The 23,981-nt window shown below is 49.2% G+C and overlaps 1 protein-coding gene across 1 annotated transcript in view; it reads left to right on the top strand.

The window, feature by feature from the left end:
- The window catches only part of PCSK6 (proprotein convertase subtilisin/kexin type 6), a 183,010-nt gene that overhangs the window by 116,324 nt on the left and 42,705 nt on the right, over positions 1 to 23,981 (top strand). Inside the window, exons 12-14 of the mRNA XM_060259949.1 lie at positions 8,376 to 8,564; positions 15,231 to 15,367; positions 22,787 to 22,966. Of these exons, the coding sequence (XP_060115932.1) occupies positions 8,376 to 8,564; positions 15,231 to 15,367; positions 22,787 to 22,966 (506 nt within the window). The remainder of the gene's footprint in view (positions 1 to 8,375; positions 8,565 to 15,230; positions 15,368 to 22,786; positions 22,967 to 23,981) is intronic.

Here is a 23,981-nt window from a genome sequence, read left to right as displayed (position 1 = left end):
AGGAAGCCCTTCTTGGTTTTTTGGTGCCTCACAAAATCTGGTCCCCACATTTGCCTAGTGGTTGGGCCAGTTCTTCCTGGCTGCCTGGACATTGCCGCTCAGGCAGAGAGCAAAGCTCTCAGCCTGCTTCTTTGCACATACTTTTTGGGATGGAGGGAAACACTTGCCTACTCGCTGCTTGACTCACCAGCATCCCGCCAGTTGTGGCGCGCCTTAGGTCTCAAAACGTTTCCCCTTCCTGCCATTCTGGGCATCTCCTTCGCTTATTTTCCTTGGACAGTTGGGGCATCAGCAACATGCTTGCAGCCGTGCCGTGTTTGCGCACTGAAGCCATCTGGGAATTGGAATGTTTTGAAAATGGTGTGTTCCACAGCTGGTCAAGGAGGATAACATCAGGGATTCAGATCCTCCTTCCCCGCCGCATGTTTGCTGTTTTTCCCCAGTGGACTGGGTGGCCGAGAACTCGTGTCCAAGGCTGAGTTTCAGCTGGGGCTACTTGGTAGAGCTCACAGTCCATGCTCCAGGCAGCCCTGCTGTGTCTGCTTTTGATCTCAGGCCTCATCTTGAGGCTTCCAGACCAGGGGTTGCCAAAGTTGATCCAAATAAGAGCTACGTAGAAGAAACGTAAGATGTTTGAGAGCTGCAAGATGTGAGTGGGAGGAAGGGTGGGAGGGAGGAAGGAAGAAGTCAAGATTCCTTAAAAAGAAAAAAAGCACACAACAACTGTTTCAACTGAATGCAAAGCTCTGCTCTGGAAGGAAGGAAGGAAGGAAGGAAGGAAGGAAGGAAGGAAGGAAGGAAAATGGATGGGGAGGGAGAGGTGGAAAGAAAGCAACTTTAATTTTAAATGCATTCTCCAAACCTCTGTCTGGCTTGTCTTGGAGAAGTGACTTAAAGAGAGAAATGCCCTCTCCATGCTGGCGAGTGGGACAGTGGGGGCTTCAAGAGCCACACAATATGTGTGAAAGAGCCACATGTGGCTCCCGAGCCGCAGTTTGGCCACTTCTGTTCCAGACCACACTGATGACCAAGGCCCTGTTCCTTGTATTCGATGCTGTACTGGAGCAGCACAGGGAAGAACGGAGCCCAAAATTGTTTCTGAGTCCCTAAGAACATACGTTTCCTGTCGGATGGGCTGAGACCTGCCAGGGTCCAAGAGAATGGATTGTGCTTCTACTTAGTTATACTTTGTGTGGTCTTGGCTGTCGCCTGAGCCCTGAGCTGCAGACAGATGGAATCGTACTCTTTGGCCACCTACAGCAGTGGCACTAAAGGACATAAGTTAATTTTTATTACTTAGCGTTAAGTTTTTACCTTGCCCTTTCTCCCGGAGCTCAGGCTGTACGGAAGGTGCTCCTGCCCTGCTTGATTATCTTTTTCTGGGCCTTTTCCCAGTTGACAGTAATCTCTTTTCAAGGTGGAGGATTGGGGACTGGGCACAAGATTCCAAATGCGAGTGCCATGTAGATCTATACAAGGGTGTTATCACAGCAGTCACTTCATTTTCAGCCCTACCTACCTCACAGGTAGGGGAGGAAGGTAAAAGGACATTGTAAGCCACTCAGATTCCAAGTGAAGGGCGAGTATATAAATCTTCTTCTTCTTCTTCTTCTTCTTCTTCTTCTTCTTCTTCTTCTTCTTCTTCTTCTTCTTCTTCTTCTTCTTCTTCTTCTTCTTCTTCTTCTTCTTCTTTCTTCTTCTTCTTCTTCTTCTTCTTCTTCTTCTTCTTCTTCTTCTTCTTCTCCTCCTCCTCCTCCTCCTCCTCCTCCTCCTCCTCCTCCTCCTCCTCCTCCTCCTCCTCCTCCTCCTCCTCCTCCTCCTTCTTCTTCTTCTTCTTCTTCTTCTTCTTCTTCTTCTTCTTCTTCTTCTTCTTCTTCTTCTTCTTCTTCTTCTTCTTCTTCTTCTTCCCTAATCATTCTTAGTCATTTCCAGTAGCTGCCAGGATCATAGAATGAAGATATGAAAATTCTGGAGGTGAGGGCTGCGAAGAGTTTCCTTTCGTTACGGGCATGATAGGGATCACCTGTAGCAGCCCTATTAACCCAGACTAGCCACATTTCATCAGAGCTTGGAAGCTAACTGGGGTTGGCCATGGTCAGTACTCAGAAGTCCAAATCAAAGAAGCCCAGGGTTGCTACACAAGAGGCAGGCAATGACAAGTTATCTCAGGTAGCCTCTTGCCTTGAAGACCTCATAAGGTGGAACTTTGTGGGTTCTCCATGAGTTGGAAGCTAACTGGGGTTGGCCATGGTCAGTACTTGGAAGTCCAGATCAAGGAAGCCTTGGGTTGCTACACAGAGGCAGGCAGTGGCCAGTCATCTCAGGTAGCCTCATGCCTTGAAGACCCCATAAGGTGGAACTTTGTGGGTTCTCCATGAGTTGGAAGCTAACTGGGGTTGGCCATGGTCAGTACTTGGAAGTCCAGATCAAGGAAGCCTTGGGTTGCTACACAGAGGCAGGCAGTGGCCAGTCATCTCAGGTAGCCTCATGCCTTGAAGACCCCATAAGGTGGAACTTTGTGGGTTCTCCATGAGTTGGAAGCTAACTGGGGTTGGCCATGGTCAGTACTTGGAAGTCCAGATCAAGGAAGCCTTGGGTTGCTACACAGAGGCAGGCAGTGGCCAGTCATCTCAGGTAGCCTCATGCCTTGAAGACCCCATAAGGTGGAACTTTGTGGGTTCTCCATGAGTTGGAAGCTAACTGGGGTTGACCATGGTCAGTACTTGGAAGTCCAGATCAAGGAAGCCTTGGGTTGCTACACAGAGGCAGGCAATGGCCAGTCATCTCAGGTAGCCTCATGCCTTGAAGACCCCATAAGGTGGAACTTTGTGGGTTCTCCATGAGTTGGAAGCTAACTGGGGTTGACCATGGTCAGTACTTGGAAGTCCAGATCAAGGAAGCCTTGGGTTGCTACCCAGAGGCAGGCAGTGGCCAGTCATCTCAGGTAGCCTCATGCCTTGAAGACCCCATAAGGTGGAACTTTGTGGGTTCTCCATGAGTTGGAAGCTAACTGGGGTTGGCCATGGTCAGTACTTGGAAGTCCAGATCAAGGAAGCCTTGGGTTGCTACACAGAGGCAGGCAGTGGCCAGTCATCTCAGGTAGCCTCATGCCTTGAAGACCCCATAAGGTGGAACTTTGTGGGTTCTCCATGAGTTGGAAGCTAACTGGGGTTGGCCATGGTCTGTACTTGGAAGTCCAGATCAAGGAAGCCTTGGGTTGCTACACAGAGGCAGGCAATGGCCAGTCATCTCAGGTAGCCTCATGCCTTGAAGACCCCATAAGGTAGAACTTTGTGGGTTCTCCATGAGTTGTCCATGACTGGACAGCGCTCCTTAACTAAGGGATCACTTGCCACGGGGACACCATTGCTTGTAGCGTCCCCATGGCAGCGATTGCGTACATGATTTGGTCCTTAAATGATCTAAGGAGAAACACCATACCATTCACGGGGCATTGAAGATACTGGAGCAGCTGAGCAGAAGGGATGAGCAGGAGCTTTGTGGTACCCAGAAACACAAATAGGTTTTAATTTTAGCAGTAGTTTTTGTAGCTTAGCTTCCTACTGAAAAAAGACAGGCTTTGAACATAGTCACTTCATTCCATGATTCAGAACAGGGGTGTCAAATATGGGGCACAGGGGCCGAATCAGGCCCTTGGAAGGCTCCTATCAGGCCCTCAAGCAATGGCTCTTGTCTGCTTCCTTCTCCCTCTCTCTTGCTTCCTTCTGCATCACAGCTTGCTTTGCAAGGCTTGCTCAATTGGGCAGGAGATACAGAACAAAACCTGTTTTTTCTCCATTGGCTGAGGCTTCTCCCTTGGGGAGGAAGGGAGGAGGCAGAGCTTGCTTTTCCGGGCTCTCTAAATCGTACAGCAGAGCTACTGAGCCAAGCCTCTCTTACTTCTATTGGCTGAGGCTCCTCCCACACCAGTCCCCTTGGGAAGGAAGGAAAAAGCCAGAGCTTCCTTTGCCCAGTTTCATGGATCCCATGGGAGAAATACAAAGAAAGCACCTTTAAAAACAAGTGCTAACATTTTAAGCATGTTTTAATTTTTTTTAAAAAAAATATTTAATTATAGGTGGTGGCGGCCACAAGCATGGCCACCTTCAAGAGGGGTTTAGATAAAAATATGGAGCAGAGGTCCATCAGTGGCTATTAGCCACAGTGTGTGTGTGTGTAAATTTTGGACACTGTGTGACACAGAGTGTTGGACTGGATGGGCCATTGGCCTGATCCAACATGGCTTCTCTTATGTTCTTCTGTGACACAGAGTGTTGGACTGGATGGGCCACTGGCCTGATCCAACATGGTTTCTCTTATGTTCTTCTGTGACACAGAGTGTTGGACTGGATGGGCCACTGGCCTGATCCAACATGGCTTCTCTTATGTTCTTCTGTGACACAGTGTTGGACTGGATGGGCCACTGGCCTGATCCAACATGGCTTCTCTTATGTTCTTCTGTGACACAGAGTGTTGGACTGGATGGGCCACTGGCCTGATCCAACATGGCTTCTCTTATATTCTTCTGTGACACAGAGTGTTGGACTGGATGGGCCATTGGCCTGATCCAACATGGCTTCTCTTATGTTCTTATAATAATAATAATACTTTTTATGTATATCCTGCCCTCCCCGCCGAAGCAGTCTCAGGGCGGCTCACAACATATTAGTTCAATACAACTTGTGGGCTGTCTGGGTTTTTTATAAAGTTTATATCTCTGCTACCTAATCTTAAGTAGGTACATGCATGGCCCAGCCCAACCCGACAAGCCCGGCCCAACAAGGCCTCATTGATGTCAGATCCAGCCCTCGTAACATACGAGTTTGACACCCCTGATCCAGAGGTTTGTTGTGGGCAGTGAGAGCTCTGAAGGTCACACAGAGAGGGATCTCCCGTTCAAGGGATCCCTCTTGTTTGTTTCAAGAGGGGGCAGCTGAGCAGTAGCCCCTCCTGCTGTTGTAGCAACCAGGAAGCCCCACACATTCGGGCATTCTGCGGCACAGGACGCTGGCGGGGCCCTCGCAGGGAAGCCCCATTGACTTTTCTCTCCGGTTTCTACACAAGGCATTTACGATTGGAGCGCAGCAATGCTTTCTGGGCTTGATTTGGCATGTCCACAATTGAGATCAGGCTCCCAGGGGCCGGCGAGTGCTGCTTCGACTGAAGCCAGTCGAGAATGTTGGTACAAATCCGCCTCTTGAAATTGGTTCCTGCTGCATGCAAATAATGTTTTGATGTCTCCTTGCAAAAAAAATAAAATCCTTCCCTCTCCCTGGGAAATGACATCACTGTTTATAGCAGGGTTTCCCACCCCCCATTCTGTCTTTATGAGCGAGGCCAAATAAAAGACAGACGATGTCATCCCCGCTGAGAATGTTCCAGCATATGCTTCGAAGCCCCCCCGGAGTAATCCCGGGAACTGACAGGCGGCTCCCTCCCAGCGAATTAGACATCAACAACACGCTCCAAGTTCTGCGCGGGGAGCTGGCCTGTTGCTGGTGGGTGGGTGGGAGTCTCGGGAAGCGGGAAATCCTCCACCGAAGGAGATCCAGGAACTCTGCTGAGATCGGCTTCTGTGTATCAAGAGATGTTGCAAAACATCGCTTTTTCTTGTGAACTGGATGAGCAGTCCTGAGGACGATCCACCTCCTAACTCAAGGAGAACGTTTTTTTATATGCAGCATAGCTTGAGAATGGTGCAATTGATTGGAAACTGCTGGGGAGGGGGGTGAGGGTGGAAGTAGCAAGGCTTCGGCTTCTGCTCCTCTGCTGTGGGCTTCCCGGTGTGACCCCTGTAGGGATGCAAGAGCAGTCCTGATGAATTGGACCAGTGATCCCCTGGGTGGATTATTTTCCATAGCACCACCTTGTTTCACACAGTGGCCTGTCAGATGTCCCTGCATGGGGAAACAGGATGGTGGTTTAGATCAGGGGTGGCCAAACTTGCTTAACATAAGAGCCACATAAACACCAGATGTTTGAGGGAGGGAGGGACCTCCGGGGTCATCTAGGGCAGGAGGTTGGACTAGGTGACCCTGGAGGTCCCTGATTCAAGGAAGGAAGGAAGGCAAATGGATGGGGCAGGAGGGAGAGAGAGGTGGAAAGAAAGCAACTTTAAATGCATTCTCTAAGCAGCTGGCTGGCTTGGTTTGGAGAAGTGATGTGAAGAAGAAGAAGAAGAAGAATTGCAGATTTTTACCCCGCCCTTCTCTCTGAGTCAGTTTGGTGTAGTGGTTAAGTGCGTGGACTCTTATCTGGGAGAACCGGGTTTGATTCCTCACTCCTCCACTTGCAGCTGCTAGCATGGCCTTGGGTCAGCCATAGCTCTGGCAGAGGTTGTCCTTGAAAGGGCAGCTGCTGTGAGAGCCCTCTCCAGCCCCACCCACCTCCCAGGGTGTCTGTTGTTGGGGAGGAAGGTAAAGGAGATTGTGAGCCGCTCTGAGACTCTTCGGAGTGGAGGGCAGGATATAAATCCAATATCTTCATCTACCTCACAGGGTGTCTGTTGTGGGGAGGAAGGTAAAGGAGATTGTGAGCCGCTCTGAGACTCTTTGGAGTGGAGGGCGGGATATAAATCCAATATCTTCATCTACCTCACAGGGTGTCTGTTGTGGGGAGGAAGGTAAAGGAGATTGTGAGCCGCTCTGAGACTCTTCGGAGTGGAGAGCGGGATATAAATCCAATATCTTCATCTACCTCACAGGGTGTCTGTTGTGGGGGAGGAAGGTAAAGGAGATTGTGAGCCGCTCTGAGACTCTTCGGAGTGGAGGGCGGGATATAAATCCAATATCGTCATCTACCTCACAGGGTGTCTGTTGTGGGGGAGGAAGGTAAAGGAGATTGTGAGCTGCTCTGAGACTCTTTGGAGTGGAGGGCGGGATATAAATCCAATATCTTCATCTACCTCACAGGGTGTCTGTTGTGGGGGAGGAAGGTAAAGGAGATTGTGAGCCGCTCTGAGACTCTTTGGAGTGGAGGGCGGGAGAGCCACGCATGGCTCTTGAGCCACAGTTTGACCACCCCTGGTCTAGATGGACCATTAGTCTGATCGATCAGAATTCTTCTTAAGGACTTGCGCTTTTGGAACTGTGCATGGTGAGGTTTGGCCAACTGCCAGAATGGCTGGTTCGCATTAATATGACTTTGCACGTGCATTGCGTGTTTGTTTTGTGCTGCCTTGTTGCCTTTACAAGGGCCACCAAGGCAACTAGCAATTTAAAACAGAGACGATCACATTTAAGAACCATTAAAACCAATGTTCCCAGCACGCATCATTAAAACAATTAAGACATAAAAACCGCAACCAAAACAGTGGTTAGGCGGGACGTATCTTTGAGGGTAGTGTAGTGGTTAAGAGTGGCAGACTGTAATCTGGGAGAACCGGGTTTGATTCCCCATTCCTCCTACACATGCAGCTGATGGGTGACCTGGGGCCAGTTGCTGTTCTCTCACAAGCCGTTTTCTCAGAGCTCTCTCAGCCCCAGCTACCTCACAGGGCGTCTGTTGTGAGGACAGGGAGAGAAGGAGATTGTAAGCCTCTCTGAGACTACAAGTGAATAGTGAGGCATAAGTTCAATTTCTTCATCTGGCGGAAGCCGGCAACAGAAGGAGACAGATGAATCTCCCTGGGAGAACTCCAGAGCTTGGGGGCCATGACGGGAAGGCCCTTTCCTTGGTTGCCACCTGCCTAATCTCAGAAGGTGGGGGAACCTGCTTCAGGGCCTCCAATGATGACCGTAGTGGTTGGGAAGGCTCTTAAGGGAGTATGAAGCAGCCTTGCGTTAAATCAGACAAATAATAGATCGGGATTCAGAGTTGTTAATTCTGTCCAGGGGCTCAGGCTGATGTCTTTTACATCTCTTAATGCCTGATCCTTGTAACTGGAGGTGTCGGGAACTGAACTGCGGGACTTCTGCTTGCAAAGCCAATGCTGTACTGCTGAGTCATAGAGAAGTCGTAGGGCAGAGCTGGCCAAACCTGCTTAATATAGAGCCACATAGAATAAACGTCAGATATTTGAGAGTCGCAAGACATGAATGTTGGCTGTTTGAGACCTGCAAGACAGGAAGGAAGGAAGGGAAATAGTTGGGGTAGGGAGAAGGGAGGGAGAGGTGGAAAGAAAGCAACTTTAACTTTAAATGCATTCTCCAAGCCGCTGGCTGGCTGGCTTGGAGAAGTGATTTAAAGAGACAAATACCATCTCCAAACTGGCTGATGGGGCAGCAAGAGCCGCACAATATGTGTGAGAGAGCCACATGTGGCTCCCGAGCCACAGTTTGGCCACCCCAGTCATAGCGTATGCCCTAATGTTTCTCAGACCAACCCATCTTGGCCTCCTAGAAACTGCAACCTTTCCTTCCTTTCCAACCATTTAGGTTCATCCCTACCAACAAGACGGTGAGAACGACAACGGTCACCAGTGCCTGCGCTGACCACCGTGACCATCACGTGGTCTACCTGGAGCATGTCGTTGTGCGGATTACTGTCGTGCACCCTCGGCGGGGAGACCTACAGATCAACCTGACGTCTCCTTCTGGAACGAAGTCTCAGCTTCTAGCAAGGAGGTGAGCTGAACTGAACCTCGCTCGCAGCACCGCCACACAGCATTTATGGCCAGGGTTTGTTAGGCTTCTCCTGCACAACTGCTGAGGGGAGAACATTGCTGGGCGAAGGAAGGAGAGAGTCGGACTCTGAATCTTGCAGAGGGGCTGGCTCCGCAGGGCTTGTAAGATGGTGCTGAGCTTCTATTCCAGCCTCTGTGCCACAAAGTGGGATCATCGTTAACCCGCTGAAACCCCAACAGTGCTTCACAAATGTGTGTAGTTGTTCGTCCGCCGGGGTCGGTCCAGGTCACTGGGGGAGGGAGGCCGGTCCAGGGCAGAGAATGGCCTTCAGGTGGGGAGGCAGTCTGCTCAGATCATGGCGGGAACAGGGGGGGGGGGTTACAGACGACTCTGGCTTCCTCTCCCGCCACAGCAGGCCAGAGGCCCTTTTCTTGCCCATTCCCTCTCTCTGTTTGCTGCTCAGTGCCCGGTCATCACCTATCCCCACTCCCCGTCGATCCGTCTCACAGTTGGGTGTGATCCCTCATTGGGACAATCCAGCCAGTGGGGTAGCCTCTGCCCACCTGCCTTTCCTCCTTTGCCTGCAGCTCAGCAATTGGAACAGGACTAAGAGTCATTCTGCAAGTGAGGGACAGAGTAAGGAACAGATGGGTTGCCATTCTCCTGGCTGGCAGGGGAATCCAAAGCACAAGGCTTCCCTGAAAACCAGCCTCAAAACAAACAAGAAATCAGGAAATGTATAACAAACAATAAATATATATTACAAATTTCAAGGCAGTTAATTCAATCAGTCCCTTATAGAATTCCTGGTATTTACCAGGAAACCAGTTCCATTTTTTCAGCAACTCAATGCCAACTCATATCAGGAAAGTCCAAGTGAAGTTCATTGATGTTAAATCTGTCCAATATTTCTTAATACATGCAACCAGCAGTCCAGAAAAGCGACAAGGTCATACTGGTGCCCTTGTTTCACATTATCTTGGCTTCGGCTTCCAGCTTGGGTTATAATTACTCCACAAAGTCTTCTGACTGGGGCAGGGGTTCCCCTGATTTTGGGGGCTCCAATCTGCCACCAGCCAGCTGGCCCGTGAGAGAAGCTCCACCCCTGAACAGTCCCCTCCCAAGTCAACATCATCAGCACAATAATATCTCCCTGAAGTGACATCATCACACTGGGCACATTGCACGCCAACACTCCAGCATTTTGGCCACAGAGACTCTATGGTTACCATAGAGCTTTTAAACAAAATGTTAGCATATCAGTGTGTGCCCATGCCTGGCATGATGATGTCACTTCTGGGTGACGTCCTAGAAGGGATCCGGGAGCCCCCTGCTGGAAGCCAAGTAAGACCTGGCAATCCTAAAAGCTAAGCAACAAGGGTCATATTAGGGTGAGTTCCTGGAGGGAAGGTGGCATGGAATAGCCCCATCTCGTCAGATTTTGGAAGCTGTGCTGGGTTGCCATCAATTGGTTGCAGCTAGGTGGCACTTACATACATATTGGGAGTTCCAACCAATCAGAACTCCCATCCAGATGTGCATTAGGTTGAACTTTGTTAGGACTGGTGAACGCCACATTCATAGCTCTCTTTTGCTAGCTGTTCTCTTGTCCTCATTAAAAAGAGAGCCTGTGGCAGTGTTCCCTCTAAGCAGAGTTAATGTGAGCTAGCTCCAGGCCTCGGATTCAGCGGGAGCTCACAGGAGCGCAGCTCCTGAACCTTTCTGAGAGTTCCACCTCCTTCTTCCCACCTTGTCCATTGAACAGTAGGTGCGGCTGCATAAGAATCCCTGGATGAGCTCCAGCACCTGTTTTTCTACAAAACAACTCCTGGCTAGCTCCATTTCTTAGCCTTCAGCTCACATATTTTTGTCTTAACTCAGGAAAAATGGCCCCAGAGCAACCAGATTTATGCAGTAGCTCACAACTTTAATGCCAGTAGCTCACAAAATGGAATTTTTGCTCACAAGACTCCACAGTTTAGAGGGAGTATTGCCTGTGAGTACAGTAGCTCGCTTGCTTCAAGGTCTGTAATATGGACTCTTTTCCTTGCAGAGGTGCTAGTGCCAGGGAGGCAGAAATCTCCGTGTGTCCCTCTCTCATTGCTTTTGCATGTTGCTTAACTGAAGTGAGATGCCCTTTGTCTTTCCAGATTTTTAGCTCTTTTTATTTTTGGTCCCCACTTGTTCCTGATAATCAGCGCACAGCAAATCTGGGGGCTGTTTCTGCCAAAGTAGGTGTGAAAACAGATGGTCTCAGTCCTCGCTAGATGGTATGTCAGGTCTGAAACCCTGTCCTGACATGCTGACCCACTCACAGGCGCTGATCTTCTCAGGCAGACGGCAACTGCTGATTCTCCAGCACTCCGGGGCCTGATTCCAGTTGGAACTCTGGCAACGAAATGGCCTTAGGCAGTGTTCAAATGCTGAAGAACAGCACTGTGTAGTAACCAGGCCTCGGATTCAGTGGGAGCTGTTAGGATTTTAGAAGTCTGTAACCACCAGAAAGAACTAAAGCATAGCAGAAGTATTAACATGACACATTAAGCCATACATAAATTCCAGACTTCTAAAATCCTAATACATTGGTTATTGAATGTCTTATTTTGGCAACTGAACTGACTCACTCTGTGTAGCCCACCTTGAGTCCCTGTGAGAAAGGCAGACTATACATAATGTCAATAAATAAAGGTAAATAAACCACTACACAGTGCTGTTCTTCAGCGTTTGAACACTGCCTAAGGCCATTTCGTTGCCAGAGTTCCAACTGGAATCAGGCCCCGGAGTGCTGGAGAATCAGCAGTTGCCATCTGCCTGAGAAGATCAGCGTCTGTGAGTGGTGATGATTGTGCTGATGATGTTGACTCTGAACGTGGCAGCCCCGTTGCTGCCAGGGAGCGTGAGGGTCGAGAGGGAACAGGGCACCGGGCTGAGGATAAGGGGAATGCGCCCTCAGAAGGGACCTCTTCTTCAGTTGGTGAGCGGGAATCCTTTCGCGCCAAGGAACCATCCCTGGGCAGGGAGGGGGGCGGGGTCTTGGTAGTTGGTGATTCAATCCTTAGGCAAGTAGACAGTGTACTGACAAAATCGCGTACTGACCGTATGGTGACTTGCCTGCCTGGTGCGAAGGTAGCGGACATTACATTACGCGTGTAGTAGATAGGCTAATAGACAGTGCTGGGGAGGAGCCGGTGGTCGTGGTGCATGTTGGCACCAACGATGTGGGGAAATGCAGTCATGAGGCCCTGGAGGAAAAATTTAGGCTGCTAGGTGGGAGACTTAAGGCCAGGACCTCCAAGGTAGCCTTCTCAGAAGTGCTACCTGTTCCACGTGCAGGGCTGGAGAGACAGGCACAAATTAGAAGTCTCAATGTGTGGATGAGACGATGGTGTAAGGAGGAAGGGTTTAAGTTTGTTAGGCACTGGGATGCTTTCTGGAACAAGCGGGAGCTGTACAAAAAAGACAGTCTCCACTTGTCCCCAGATGGAACCAGGCTGCTGGCGCTTAAAATCAAAAAGGTGGCAGAGCAATTTTTAAACTAAATCTTGGGGGAAAGCCGACAGGAGATGAAATGTCTCTGGTTCGGGAGGACTCATCTCAAAGAGATGAAGGGTTAGCTGTTACTTTTCTACCGGGTAATGGATCAGAGTTGTCCACTGAGATGGTGACAAACAGAATGGACTGCCTGCCAGAGTCTCGAGGCAGCAGGAGGAAGGTGGCGGGCCTAGCTTGCCTGGGAAATTATAGATGTTTGTCCACAAATGCTAGAAGTGTTCAAAGTAAAATTGGTGAGTTGGAATGTTTAGTGTTGGGAGAAAACATAGACATTGTGGGAATTTCAGAAACTTGGTAGAATGAGGAGAATCAGTGGGACACGGTGATTCCTGGATATAAGTTATATCGGAAGGATAGAGAGGGAAGGGCTGGAGGTGGGGTGGCTCTGTATGTCAGAGGGCATACGGTCCAGTAAGACTTAGGTCAGAGAATTAGATTCCCTTCTAGATATGCTTTGGGTTGAAATAGAGGGCCCAAATCAAAAGATAGAGGACGACTATAATATGATGGAAGGCTTAAAAGATAGTGGCTAGACGTAAAAACTGTGTCGTCATAGGTGATTTTAACTACCCGCGGATTGACTGGGTCAATATGTGTTCTGGTCGAAAGAGATTGAGTTTCTAGATGCTCTCAATGACTGTGCTATGGAGCAGATGGTCTCTGAACCTACCGGGGGGTGGGGGCGATCTTGGATTTGGTCCTAAGTAATGCCCAAGACTTGGTGAGAGATGTAAAAGTGATCGTACTGCTTAGGAGCAGTAACGATAACGTTATTGATTTCACCGTTTGTATAAATAGGGAGTTGCCCAAAAAGACCGCCACAACCACATTTAACTTTAAAAGGAGTAAATTCTCTGAGATGAGGAGGCATGTGAAGAGGAAACTGAAAGGAAAGGTAAATACAGTCAAAACCCTTGGGGAAGCTTGGAGGCTATTTAAGACTACAATCCTAGAAGCTCAGATAAAATATATACCACAAGTTAGGAAAGGCACAAACAGGTATAAGAGAAGGCCTGCATGGTTAACAAACAAAGTAATGGAAGCTGTAAAAGGTAAGAAGGACTCCTTAAGCGGTGGAAAGCTAGTCCAAGTGAGATTAATAAAAGGGAACACAGGCTGTGGCAAATCAAATGCAAGACTGTGATCAGGCAGGCAAAAAGGGACTATGAAGAGCATATTGCAAAAAACATAAAGACCAACAATAAATTTTTTTTCAAATATGTTAGAAGCAGGAAGCCAGCCAGGGAGGCAGTGGGGCCCTTGGATGACCAGGGGGTCAAAGGATTACTGAAGGAGGATAGGGAAATGGCTGAGAAGCTGAATGCATTTTTTGCCTCCGTCTTCACTGGAAGATGAGAAGTATTTGCCTGCTCCAGAACCACTTATATTGGAAGGGGTATTGAAAGACCTGAGTCAGATTGAGGTGACAAGAGAGGAGGTCCTACAACTAATAGTTTGCATATGACACTAAATTGTTCAGAGTGGTGAGAACCAGAGAGGATTGTGAGGAACTCCAAAGGGATCTGTTGAGGCTGGGTGAGTGGGCGTCAACGTGGCAGATGAGGTTCAATGTGGCCAAGTGCAAAGTAATGCATATTGGGGCCAAGGATCCCAGCTACAAATACAAGTTGATGGGGTGTGAACTGGCAGAGAATGACCAAGAGAGAGATCTTGGGGTCGTGGTAGATAACTCACTGAAAATGTCAAGGCAGTGTGCGTTTGCAATAAAAAAGGCCAACACCATGCTGGGAATTATTAGGAAGGGAATTGAAAACAAATCAGCAAGTATCATAATGCGCCTGTATAAATCGATGGTGCGGTCTCATTTGGAATACTGTGTGCAATTCTGGCCAACCGCACCTCAAAAAGGATATAGCATTGGAAAAAGTGCAGAAAAGGGCAACTAGAATGATTAAAGGTTTGGAATACTTTTCCTATGAAGAAAGGTTAAAACGCTTGGGGCTCTTTAGCTTGGAGAAACGTCGACTGCAGGGTGACATGATAGAGGTTTACAAGATTATGCATGGGATAGAGAGGGTAGAGAAAGAGGTACTTTTCTCCCTTTCTCACAATACAAGAACTCGTGGGCATTCGATGAAATTTCTGAGCAGTCGGATTAGAACGGATAAAGGAGGTACTTCTTCACCCAAAGGGTGATTAACATGTGGAATTCACTGCCACAGGAGGTGGTGGCAGCTACAAGCATAGCCAGCTTCAAGAGGGGGTTAGATAAAAATATGGAGCAGAGGTCCATCAGTGGCTATTAGCCACAGTGTGTGTGTGTGTGTGTGTATAAAAAAAAATTTGGCCAGTGTGTGACACAGAGTGTTGGACTGGATGGGCCATTGGCCTGATCCAACATGGCTTCTCTTATGTTCTTATAATACGATCTTATCTACAGTAAGCTATACGCCAGGGGTGTCAGATATGCAGCCTGAGGAGAAAGTGTTTATCCCACATCAGACAAACTTGCCCTTGATCCTCTTAGAAGGAGAGCCGGTTTGGTGTAGTAGTTAAGTGTGCGGACTCTTATCTGGGAGAACCGGGTTTGATTCCCCACTCCTCCACTTGCACCTGCTAGCATGGCCTTGGGTGAGCCAGAGCTCTGGCAGAGGTTGTCCTTGAAAGGGCAGCTGCTGTGAGAGCCCTCTCCAGCCCCACCCACCTCACAGGGTGTCTGTTGTGGGGGAGGAAGGTAAAGGAGATGGTGAGCCACTCTGAGACTCTTCGGAGTGGAGGGCGGGATATAAATCCAGTATCTTCATCTACCTCGCAGGGTGCCTGTTGTGGGGGGGAGGAAGGGAAAGGAGATTGTGAGCCGGTCTGAGACTCTTTGGAGTGGATGGCGGGATATAAATCCAATATCTTCATCTACCTCACAGGGTGTCTGTTGTGGGGGAGGGGAAGGTAAAGGAGATTGTGAGCCGCTCTGAGACTCTTCGGAGTGGAGGGCGGGATATAAATCCAATATCTCTTCTTCTTAGAAGGTATTTCTGTCTACTCCCAAAGATGGTGCCTGAAAGTGCTCCATTTAAGAGTTTTTCTGGACGCATCATAGTGTTGCCTTTTCAGTTCCCTTGGTGTGACTTCATTGGTTGTTCCTCCTGTTCACAGGCAACACGACAGTTCCATCGATGGCTTTAAGCACTGGGAATTCATGACCGTCCATTGCTGGGGAGAGAAGGCGGCCGGAGAATGGACCCTGGAAATCCAGGATAAGCCGTATCGTGTTCGAAACCCAGAAATGCTAGGTGAGTGTCTTGCGGCTGGTCTTCTTCTACGCAGGACCCTTTTTGTAGAAAAAGCCCAGCAGGAACTTATTTGCATATTAGGCCATACACCCCTGGCACCAAGACAGCATGAACTGCATCCCTGTTAAAAAAAACCAACAGCCTGCTTCTATGGTGGGTGGACTGTTGCAGATGCATAAGTTGTAGATTTGCTGGGTTGTATGACCGTGGTCTTGGCATTATGAGACCCGACGTTTCGCCAGCAACTGTGACTGGCATCCTCAGAGGCAGGAGTCGGATTTATTTATTTATTTATTCACGTTATTTTTATATCCCACCCATTCTATGCAGACTCAAGGCAGCTAACAACATAAAATATACAATAAACGCTAAGCGATATTAAAACAATAAAACAATCAAATAACATTGCAGCGGTGCTACTTCATCTGTTCAGGTGGATCATGTAATATTTTCCTTTCTCAACGCGTACAGATCCCAGGCAGTTAGTACTGAAATGCGATAGATCCAGATGCGGTGGCAGCCCTCTCCCGTTAGATGTTATATGCCATCCGAAACAGTTCAGTTCAGGAGCTCCTTTGCATATTAGGCCACACAGCCCTGATGTAACCAATCCTCCAAGAGCTTACGGGGCTCTTTTTTGTAAGCTCTTGGAGGATTGGCTGCATCAGGGGTGCGTGGCCTAATATGCAAAAGAGCTCCTGTTAGAATCCCACCCCTGCTCAGCGGTATAACCCGGAAAACTGGAGTTCTCTCGGTTGCAGATTCCTTTTCGTGATGGTACTCCACATATCAGCTGATGTTTCCCAAGTGCAGAGCAACTTTGAGCGCATTTTTGAACGTCATTACAACATTTTCTGATAACATTTATCACAATGGTTAGCACATGACTGCGTCCCAGGAGAGCCAGTTTGGTGTAGTGGTTAAGTGTGTGGACTCTTATCTGGGAGAACCGGGTTTGATTCCCCACTCTTCCACTTGTACCTGCTGGAATGGCCTTGGGTCAGCCATAGCTCTGGCAGAGGTTGTCCTTGAAAGGGCAGCTGCTGTGAGAGCTCTCTCAGCCCCACCCACCTCACAGGGTGTCTGTTGTGGGGGAGGAAGGGAAAGGAGATTGTGAGCCGCTCTGAGACTCTTCGGAGTGGAGGGCGGGATATAAATCCAATATCATCTTCTTCTTCTTCTTCTTCACATGGTGAAGACTTGCCATGTTGCTTCCATTGCAGCTGTGGCTGGTTCTGCATTCCCAGTGGCAGTGGACTATCCATGGGGAGCCAAGCTCCCCAGGTCCCCACAGCTGCCACCACCACCCCTGTGCCATCAAAAGGCTAAAGCAGGGGTGACTAAACTGTGGCTCGGGAGCCACGTGTGACTCTTTCACAAATATTGTGTAGCTCTCAAAGCCCCCAGTGCCTCCTTGGCCACCTTGGAGAGGGCATTTGTCTCTTTAAATCACTTTTTCAAGCCAAGTCAGCTGGCAGCTTAGAACAGGGGTGGCCAACGGTAGCTCTTCAGATGTTTTTTGACTACAACTCCGATACTGGCTGGGGCTGATGGGAGTTGTAGGCAAAAAAACATCTGGAGAGCTACCGTTGGCCACCCTTGGCTTAGAGATTGTGTTTGAAGTTAAAATTGCTTTCTTCACACCTCTCCCTCCCCCATCTATTTGCCTTCCTTCTTTCCCTGCGACTCTCAAAACCTCTGACGTTCATGTCTTGCGGCTCTCAAATATCTGACGTTTATTCTGTGTGGCTCTTACTTTCAAGCAAGTTTGGCCACCCCTGGACTAAAGCTAGTCAGTTAGTCATTTTAACCTTTCACAGTATGTTGGGAACAGGAGTGGTTGGGCAAGGGCCGATCTGGGCAGGAATTGCTGAAATGCACACCTCTTTCCTTGTCCACACAACACTCGGATTGTGATATTTCCCAGAAGAGCCGTACTGAGCCAAAGCTGGGAAAAGTGGGGTGGGGAGAGCACAGAACACAAACAATTAGAGAAGGGTGTTGTGTGGATGCACATAAAAAGCCTGCTCTAGTCTAGCAGTGGGGCCAAAGTGAAACCTCTTTGTGAACCTGCCATCTGTAAAATGGAAGGGGGTTGTTGTTTTAATTTCACCGTACACAGTATAGAATTTCCTTTTCCTCTCTGAAGCTTTCACACCTACGGAGGGTTGACACTAACAGTTAATGGTATGTTGTGCTTGAGAAGCCACGTTCGAGTTCTTCAGGAGTTCTCCCCTCTCCTAGTTTTCTGGCCCCTCATCTCCTTGCCAGTGAGAACCTGAACTGCATTCAGAAATGGGTTCTCCTCCCCCTCCCCCCACCTGTTAGAGTACAAGAGGCAACAGTGTTCTTAACCAAGCTGTATTTGGCCACAGTTTGGACAGGAAGCAAAAGCAGCATTAAAATAATTCTGATATGAATCTAGTCAAAAGAATCTCAGAATCTCTCAGAATACTGCAAACTCTGTGCTGTCCTGACAGGAGGGGAAAGGCTTGGTTTATTGAGGCCGTCAGGCTCAAAAAACCCAGGCTGTTGGAATGAATGGGCATGAATGCCCTGCCTTGCAAACTCTGCTGTCGTTTCCAAGAAGTCCATCTTGGTTACCCATCTAGTTGGAACTTAGCTTTGAAGAAGATATTGGATTTATATCGCACCCTCCATGCTGGATCTCAGAGCAGCTCACAATCTCCTTTACCTTCCCCCACAACAGAGACCCTGTGAGATAGGATGGGCTGAGAGAGCGCTCACAGAAGCCACCCTTTCAAGTACAGCTCTGCAAGAGCTATGGCTGACCCAAGGCCATTCCAGCAGCTGCAAGTGGAAGAGTGGGGAATCAAACCCGGTTCTCGCAGATAGGAGCCCGCACACTTAATCACTACACCAAACTGGCTATTGCCGGTGAGCCAGGTTCCTTGAGATCACTGGATGTACAGATTGGTGGTGAAGGTACAGATGTTCATGTGGGGGATATGAGAGGAGACTTGCCAGATACCTTTTAATGAGATATGCCAGGGATTGACCGTGGGGTTTCCACAGGGCTGGAATTCTAGCAGGAGCTCCTTTGCATATTAGGCCACAGATCCCTGATGAAGCCAATCCTCCAAGAGTTTACAAAAAAGAGCCCTGTAAGCTCCAGGAGGATTGGCTACAACAGGAGTGTGCGGCCTAATATGCAAAGGAGCTCCTGCTAGAATTTCACCCCTGGGTTTCTAGCATTTGGTGCTTTGCCACGGAAGCATGGGGTCTGTAGCCATAGCCCTGATGAACCCAGGAAGCTGTTTGAGGTCATCAGGCTACCAAGTTCTGTATTATCTACTTTGTGGTTCTCCAGAGTCTTTTTAACATCTTCTCCCTCTGAAGTCACATGAACGTGTGCAGCTGCCTACCACTGAGTCCCACCCCTGATCTATCAAGGCCAGTATTATCTATGCCAGGGGTAGCCAAACTGCAACTCTTGAGCCACATGTGGCTCTTTCACACATATTGGTTCTCGAAGCCTTCACCACCCCGTCAGCCGGCTTGGAGAAGTCATTTGTCTCTTTAAATCACTTCTCCAAGTCAAGCCAGCTGGCGACTTGGAGTTCCTTCCTTCCTTCCTTCCTTCCTTCCTTCCTTCCTTCCTTCCTTCCTTCCTTCCTTCCTTCCTTCCTTCCTTCCTTCCTTCCTTCCTTCCTTCCTTCCTTCCTTCCTTCCTTCCTTCCTTCCTTCCTCCCTTCCTCCCTTCCTCCCTTCCTCCCTTCCTCCCTTCCTCCCTTCCTCCCTTCCTCCCTTCCTTCCTTCCTTCCTTCCTTCCTTCCTTCCTTCCTTCCTTCCTTCCTTCCTTCCTTCCTTCCTTCCTTCCTCTGACATTCATGTCTTGCAACTCTCAAAGATCTAACATTCGTGGGAGGGGCGGGGTATAAATCAACAGGTACAAATATCTTGCAGCTCTCAAAATCTGATGTTTATTCTGTGTGGCTCTTACATTAAGCAAGTGTGGCCACTTCTGGTCTACACAGACTGGCAGTGACTCTTCAGCCAAAAAGGCAAACTTTTAAAATGAGTGTATCCCTGTACGGGGGTGTACATATGAACATATGAAGCTGCCTTATACTGAATCAGACCCTTGGTCCATCAAAGTCAGTATTGTCTTCTCAGACTGGCAGCGGCTCTCCAGGGTCTCAAGCTGAGGTTTTTCACACCTATTTGCCTGGACCCTTTTTTGGAGATGCCAGGGATTGAACCTGGGACCTTCTGCTTCCCAAGCAGATGCTCTGCCACTGAGCCACCGTCCCTCCCCTTAGCATTGGTACAGCTATAGCCCTGTTGATGCCATCTTTCACATGATCTACTACCTGACCCTTTTAATGGGAAATGCTGGGGATGTTAACCTGGGACTATCTGCATGCCAAGTAGGTATTCTGCCACTTGATCCTTTAACTTGAAGACAGTGGGGATTGAATTTGGGACCTTCTGCATGCAAATTTGAACAGATAGAGATCTGGACAAAGAAACAGAACCACGCAAGTACTGGATTGCTGATTGGGTAACAGCAGGCTGGTGACATCGGCAGGGGCTCCTAGCTGGTTAGCAGGCCTGCATTTGGGTGGCACGAATAAAGCAGCCCTCTGCCTCCATCACCACCTACTGATGGCTACCATGTTGGATAGCGTTCCCCTCCATTATTGCCAGCAATCCGCTTTGCCGGCATCCACTGGGTATGTCTGTATGTGTGTGTGTTCTGACAACCTTCCAACCATATGTTCAGCACCGAAAGCTGTCCTAAGTCTCTGCAAACAGGTTCCTTCCTCTTGCCCTTTCTGGAACTTTTCAGGGGGGAAATTGTTCAGTGCCTGGGTGAATTATTGTGAAAACTTCTTGATATTTAAAAAGAATACTGGAGCAACCAACTAACTCTGAGCTTATTAGTAAGGGCACCCATGGAATGCATAATGCGTGCGGGTACATTTTGACACGTTTCCAAGGAATCAGGAGATTTAGTGCTTCTGCTTCCAGCCAGACATATTGGACATTGGACCCAACCTGCCCTTTTGGGCAGTGGCCCTCAACCTTTTTGGTACCAGGAACCGATCTTGTGGAAGACAATTTTTCTATGGACTGGTGAGGTTGGGGGGCTGGGGGTTTTGCTGCCTCAGGTGTCATGGGTGCTGGGGACCCTGCAGAAGAAGCTGAGCCTGCAGAAGAAACTGTGCCCCTGCCACCTGCACCAGTGCCCCTGCCTCCTGCTGGAGAAGATCCAAGCCCCCCTGCCTCGCCCTCTCGGGTGGCTCGTGTGCATGACCGCCTTCGTCAGGACCTCAGGGATCGGAGGATGGCGGCACGCTCACGAGCAAGACGCTCCCTGAGCCCTGAGTTTTGAAAGGATTCTGGCCCTTCTGGAGTGAGGATGCTTGAGTCTCAGCAGGATCCTGGCTGCCTCTCTGAGCCAGCAATTAGCCCAAATGGGCAACAGCCAGCAGAGGGCTATATAGCTGTGGGCTTTGGGAGGAGGCTTTGTGGAAACAACTAGTCACTTACCTGACGTTCTAGTATCCACTTCGGCTTTTGACTTTGGCTTCTGGACTCCCTGACTTTGGCTTTGACTTCTGGACCCCCTCACTTCGGCTTCTGAACCTCTGACCTGCGATACCTGGACTATGATTCGGTTTTGGCGCCTTGGACCCTCTTTGCTCACCAGCTACAGACCTTGGACTGCCCCTGGACTTTGCCTGACCCGGCCTCAGCCCATGACATCAGGCTCCCCCCCAGGCCTACACCCCATCCCAGCCCACCATGGGAGGGTTTTTAAATGAGGGATAGGCAAAGGTCACTGCCAAGCTGCCTCTTCTGCCTGCCCGGGACCCGGGCGAATGAAAGAGGTAGTGCTTCGGACTGAGGCTGCGCTGCCTCTTTCATCCACCTGGTGTTAGGGATTTCTGTTTGAAATTCTGTTTCTTTATCTCAAACAGTGTGATGGACCACTGGATCAAATAATCATGGAGAGGCATTTAACATGAAAAAACAAAAACATATTTATTTCTACAGGGAAAGGGTACTGGGAGGTGAAAATAACAAACACTATAGAACGACATCCTCACACTAAAAGATCATGTGCTTAATGGGAGACCACTTCCTCCTCCTCCTTGAACTCTCTGCCTGAACAGAGGAAGTCACCTGACTAACTGACCAAACAGACAAAACAGGTTTTCCCGCTTCTTGACCTTGATTGACAGCAGTCAGTATCTTCTTCCTAGGGATTCAGGCACAGTGTTAACCCTATAATGACTAGAACTTTAGAACATTGCAAAGGACATACAAAACAGATACATATTTCCAACACCTGGGACCCGGGAGGGCGAAAGGGGCAGCACAGTGCCTCTGCCTCACTCCGCGGCCTGGTTGCTAACAGGCCATGGACCGGTACCGGTCCACAGCCTGGGGGTTGGGGCCCCCTGCTTTTGAGTGCCATTGAATGAAAAAAATGTGGTTAGTCCCGTGAGATTTTTCATAGCCAAGGGACTGGCTAGCAGAGATGATGGAATGGGGAGGAGGGAACAGCCAAGATTGGTGTTTTTTAAGCTGCATTCCTCTAGACCACGGAAAATTCCTCGGTTAGAATAAACTTCCCTGGAAATGGCGTCCTCTCGTTCCCTTGCAACGAACAGCCGTGGGCAGAGCTGGATTGACAATTAGGCCAAGTAGGCACTGGCCTGTAGGCCCCCACACCTTTAGGGGCCCAGGGCCAGCTCCCCCCGCCCCATTCCCCCCCCCTTGCAGCCCTCCCAGCCTGCACCTGCAGCCCACAACTGAGCCACTCTTTGTCCAAGTTCCTTGGTGCGGCTGCTGCTGCTGGGATCGTCGCCAAGTTTGTTTCTCTCTGCCTCTGCCCCGCAGTTTAGTAAAAAACATGTTTAAAACATTAGCACTTGTTGGTCTTAAAGGTGCTCTCTTTGTATCTCTACCCTGTTGATCCAGGGAACTGGACAAATGAAGCTCTGACTGTTTCCTTCCTTCCCCAGGGGGCCAGAATTGGGGGGAGGAGCCTCAACCAATAGAAGGAAGAGAGACTTGGCTTAGTAGCTCTACTGTGCAATTGAGAGAGCCTGACAAAGCAAGCTCTCCCTGCCCAAGAGAGGAGCCTCAGCCAATGGAGAAAATAGAGGCTTTGCTCTGTAGCTCCTGTGCGATTGAGCAAGCCCTGCAAAGCAAGCAGTGATGCAGAAGGAAGCAAGAGAGAGGGAGAAGAAAGCAGACCACAGCCAGTTGCTCAGGGCTCTGATAGGAGCCCTCCAAGGGCCTAATTTGGCCCCACGGGCTGCATGTTTTACACCCCTGCTATAGAAGGTCTAGCATTCCTACAGCTACAGCCCTGTTGAAGCATAGAAAATTATTTAGTCAGTTGACAAATACATGTATTTATGGAAGCTTGTTCTTTTGCAGGGAAGTTAAAGGAATGGAGTCTTATTCTGTATGGAACAGCTGAGCATCCCTTCTCCAACGTCAGCACCCATCACTCCGCCTCAAGGATGCTGGAGGTTCCATCGTCAGACATGGAGTCTTCCAAAACCACTTTCTTCCAAGCTCAGCTGGAGGTGCCGGAGGAGGAGGAGGAGTACACAGGTAAAGTGCCCACTAGAGAACCCATCGGTGAAGTGCCCACTGGAGAGCCAGTTTGGTGTAGTGGTGAAGTGTGCGGACTCTTATCTGGGAGAACCGGGTTTGATTCCCCACTCCTTCACTTGCAGCTGCTGGAATGGCCTTGGGTCAGCCATAGCTCTGGCAGAAGTTGTCCTTGAAAGGGCAGCAGCTGTGAGAGCCCTCTCCAGCCCCACTCACCTCACAGGGTGTCTGTTGTGGGGGAGGAAGGTAAAGGAGATTGTGAGACGCTCTGAGACTCTTTGGAGTGGAGGGTGGGATATAAATCCAATATCTTCTTTTTCTTTAGTCTTCTCCTGAACTCTGCTTCTAAGTGCAAACAGCCACTCTGTGTGTGTGTTGTTCCCCTCCCTAAAAAACAAGAAACAGTCTCAGATGCGGGGCTTTTTTTCTAGCAGGAGCTCCTTTGCATATTAGGCCACGCCCCCTGATGTAGCCAATCCTCAAAGAGCTTACAGGGCTCTCAGCCCAGGGCCTATTGGAAGCTCCTGGAGGATTGTCTACATCAGGGGGCCATGGCCTAATAGGCAAAGGAGTTTCTGCTACCAAAAAAGTCCTGCTCAAACGCATTGCATCCTAGCCATCCATTGTCAGGTTCTTGGCACATCCTGGAAAATGCCACTCTGTTGGTCTTCTAAGAAACTGGCCCCCAGGTGTTTTTTAAAGTATGGAGTTTTTGTTTGCTAAGAATTCATAGTAAGAGTCCACTAGGTCTCACTCTCCGTGATACAGAGTGGTAAAGTTGCAGTACTGCAGTCTGAGCTCTCTGCTCACAATCTGAGTTTGATCCCAGCGGAAGCTGGGTTCAGGTAGCTGGCTCCAGGTTGACTCAGCCTTCCATCCTTCCGAGGTCATTAAAATGAGTACGCAGCTTGCTGGGGGGAAAGTGTAGATGACTGGGGAAGGCAATGGCAAACCACCCCGTAAAAAGTCTGCCGTGAAAAGGATGTGAAAGCAACGTCACCCCAGAGTCAAAAAG

This window comes from Heteronotia binoei, chromosome 19 (assembly GCF_032191835.1).
Source record: "Heteronotia binoei isolate CCM8104 ecotype False Entrance Well chromosome 19, APGP_CSIRO_Hbin_v1, whole genome shotgun sequence".
Classification (NCBI taxonomy): domain Eukaryota; kingdom Metazoa; phylum Chordata; class Lepidosauria; order Squamata; family Gekkonidae; genus Heteronotia; species Heteronotia binoei.
The sequence above is the reverse complement of the archived record's forward strand: the minus strand, read 5'-3'. Positions and strand labels throughout refer to the sequence as shown.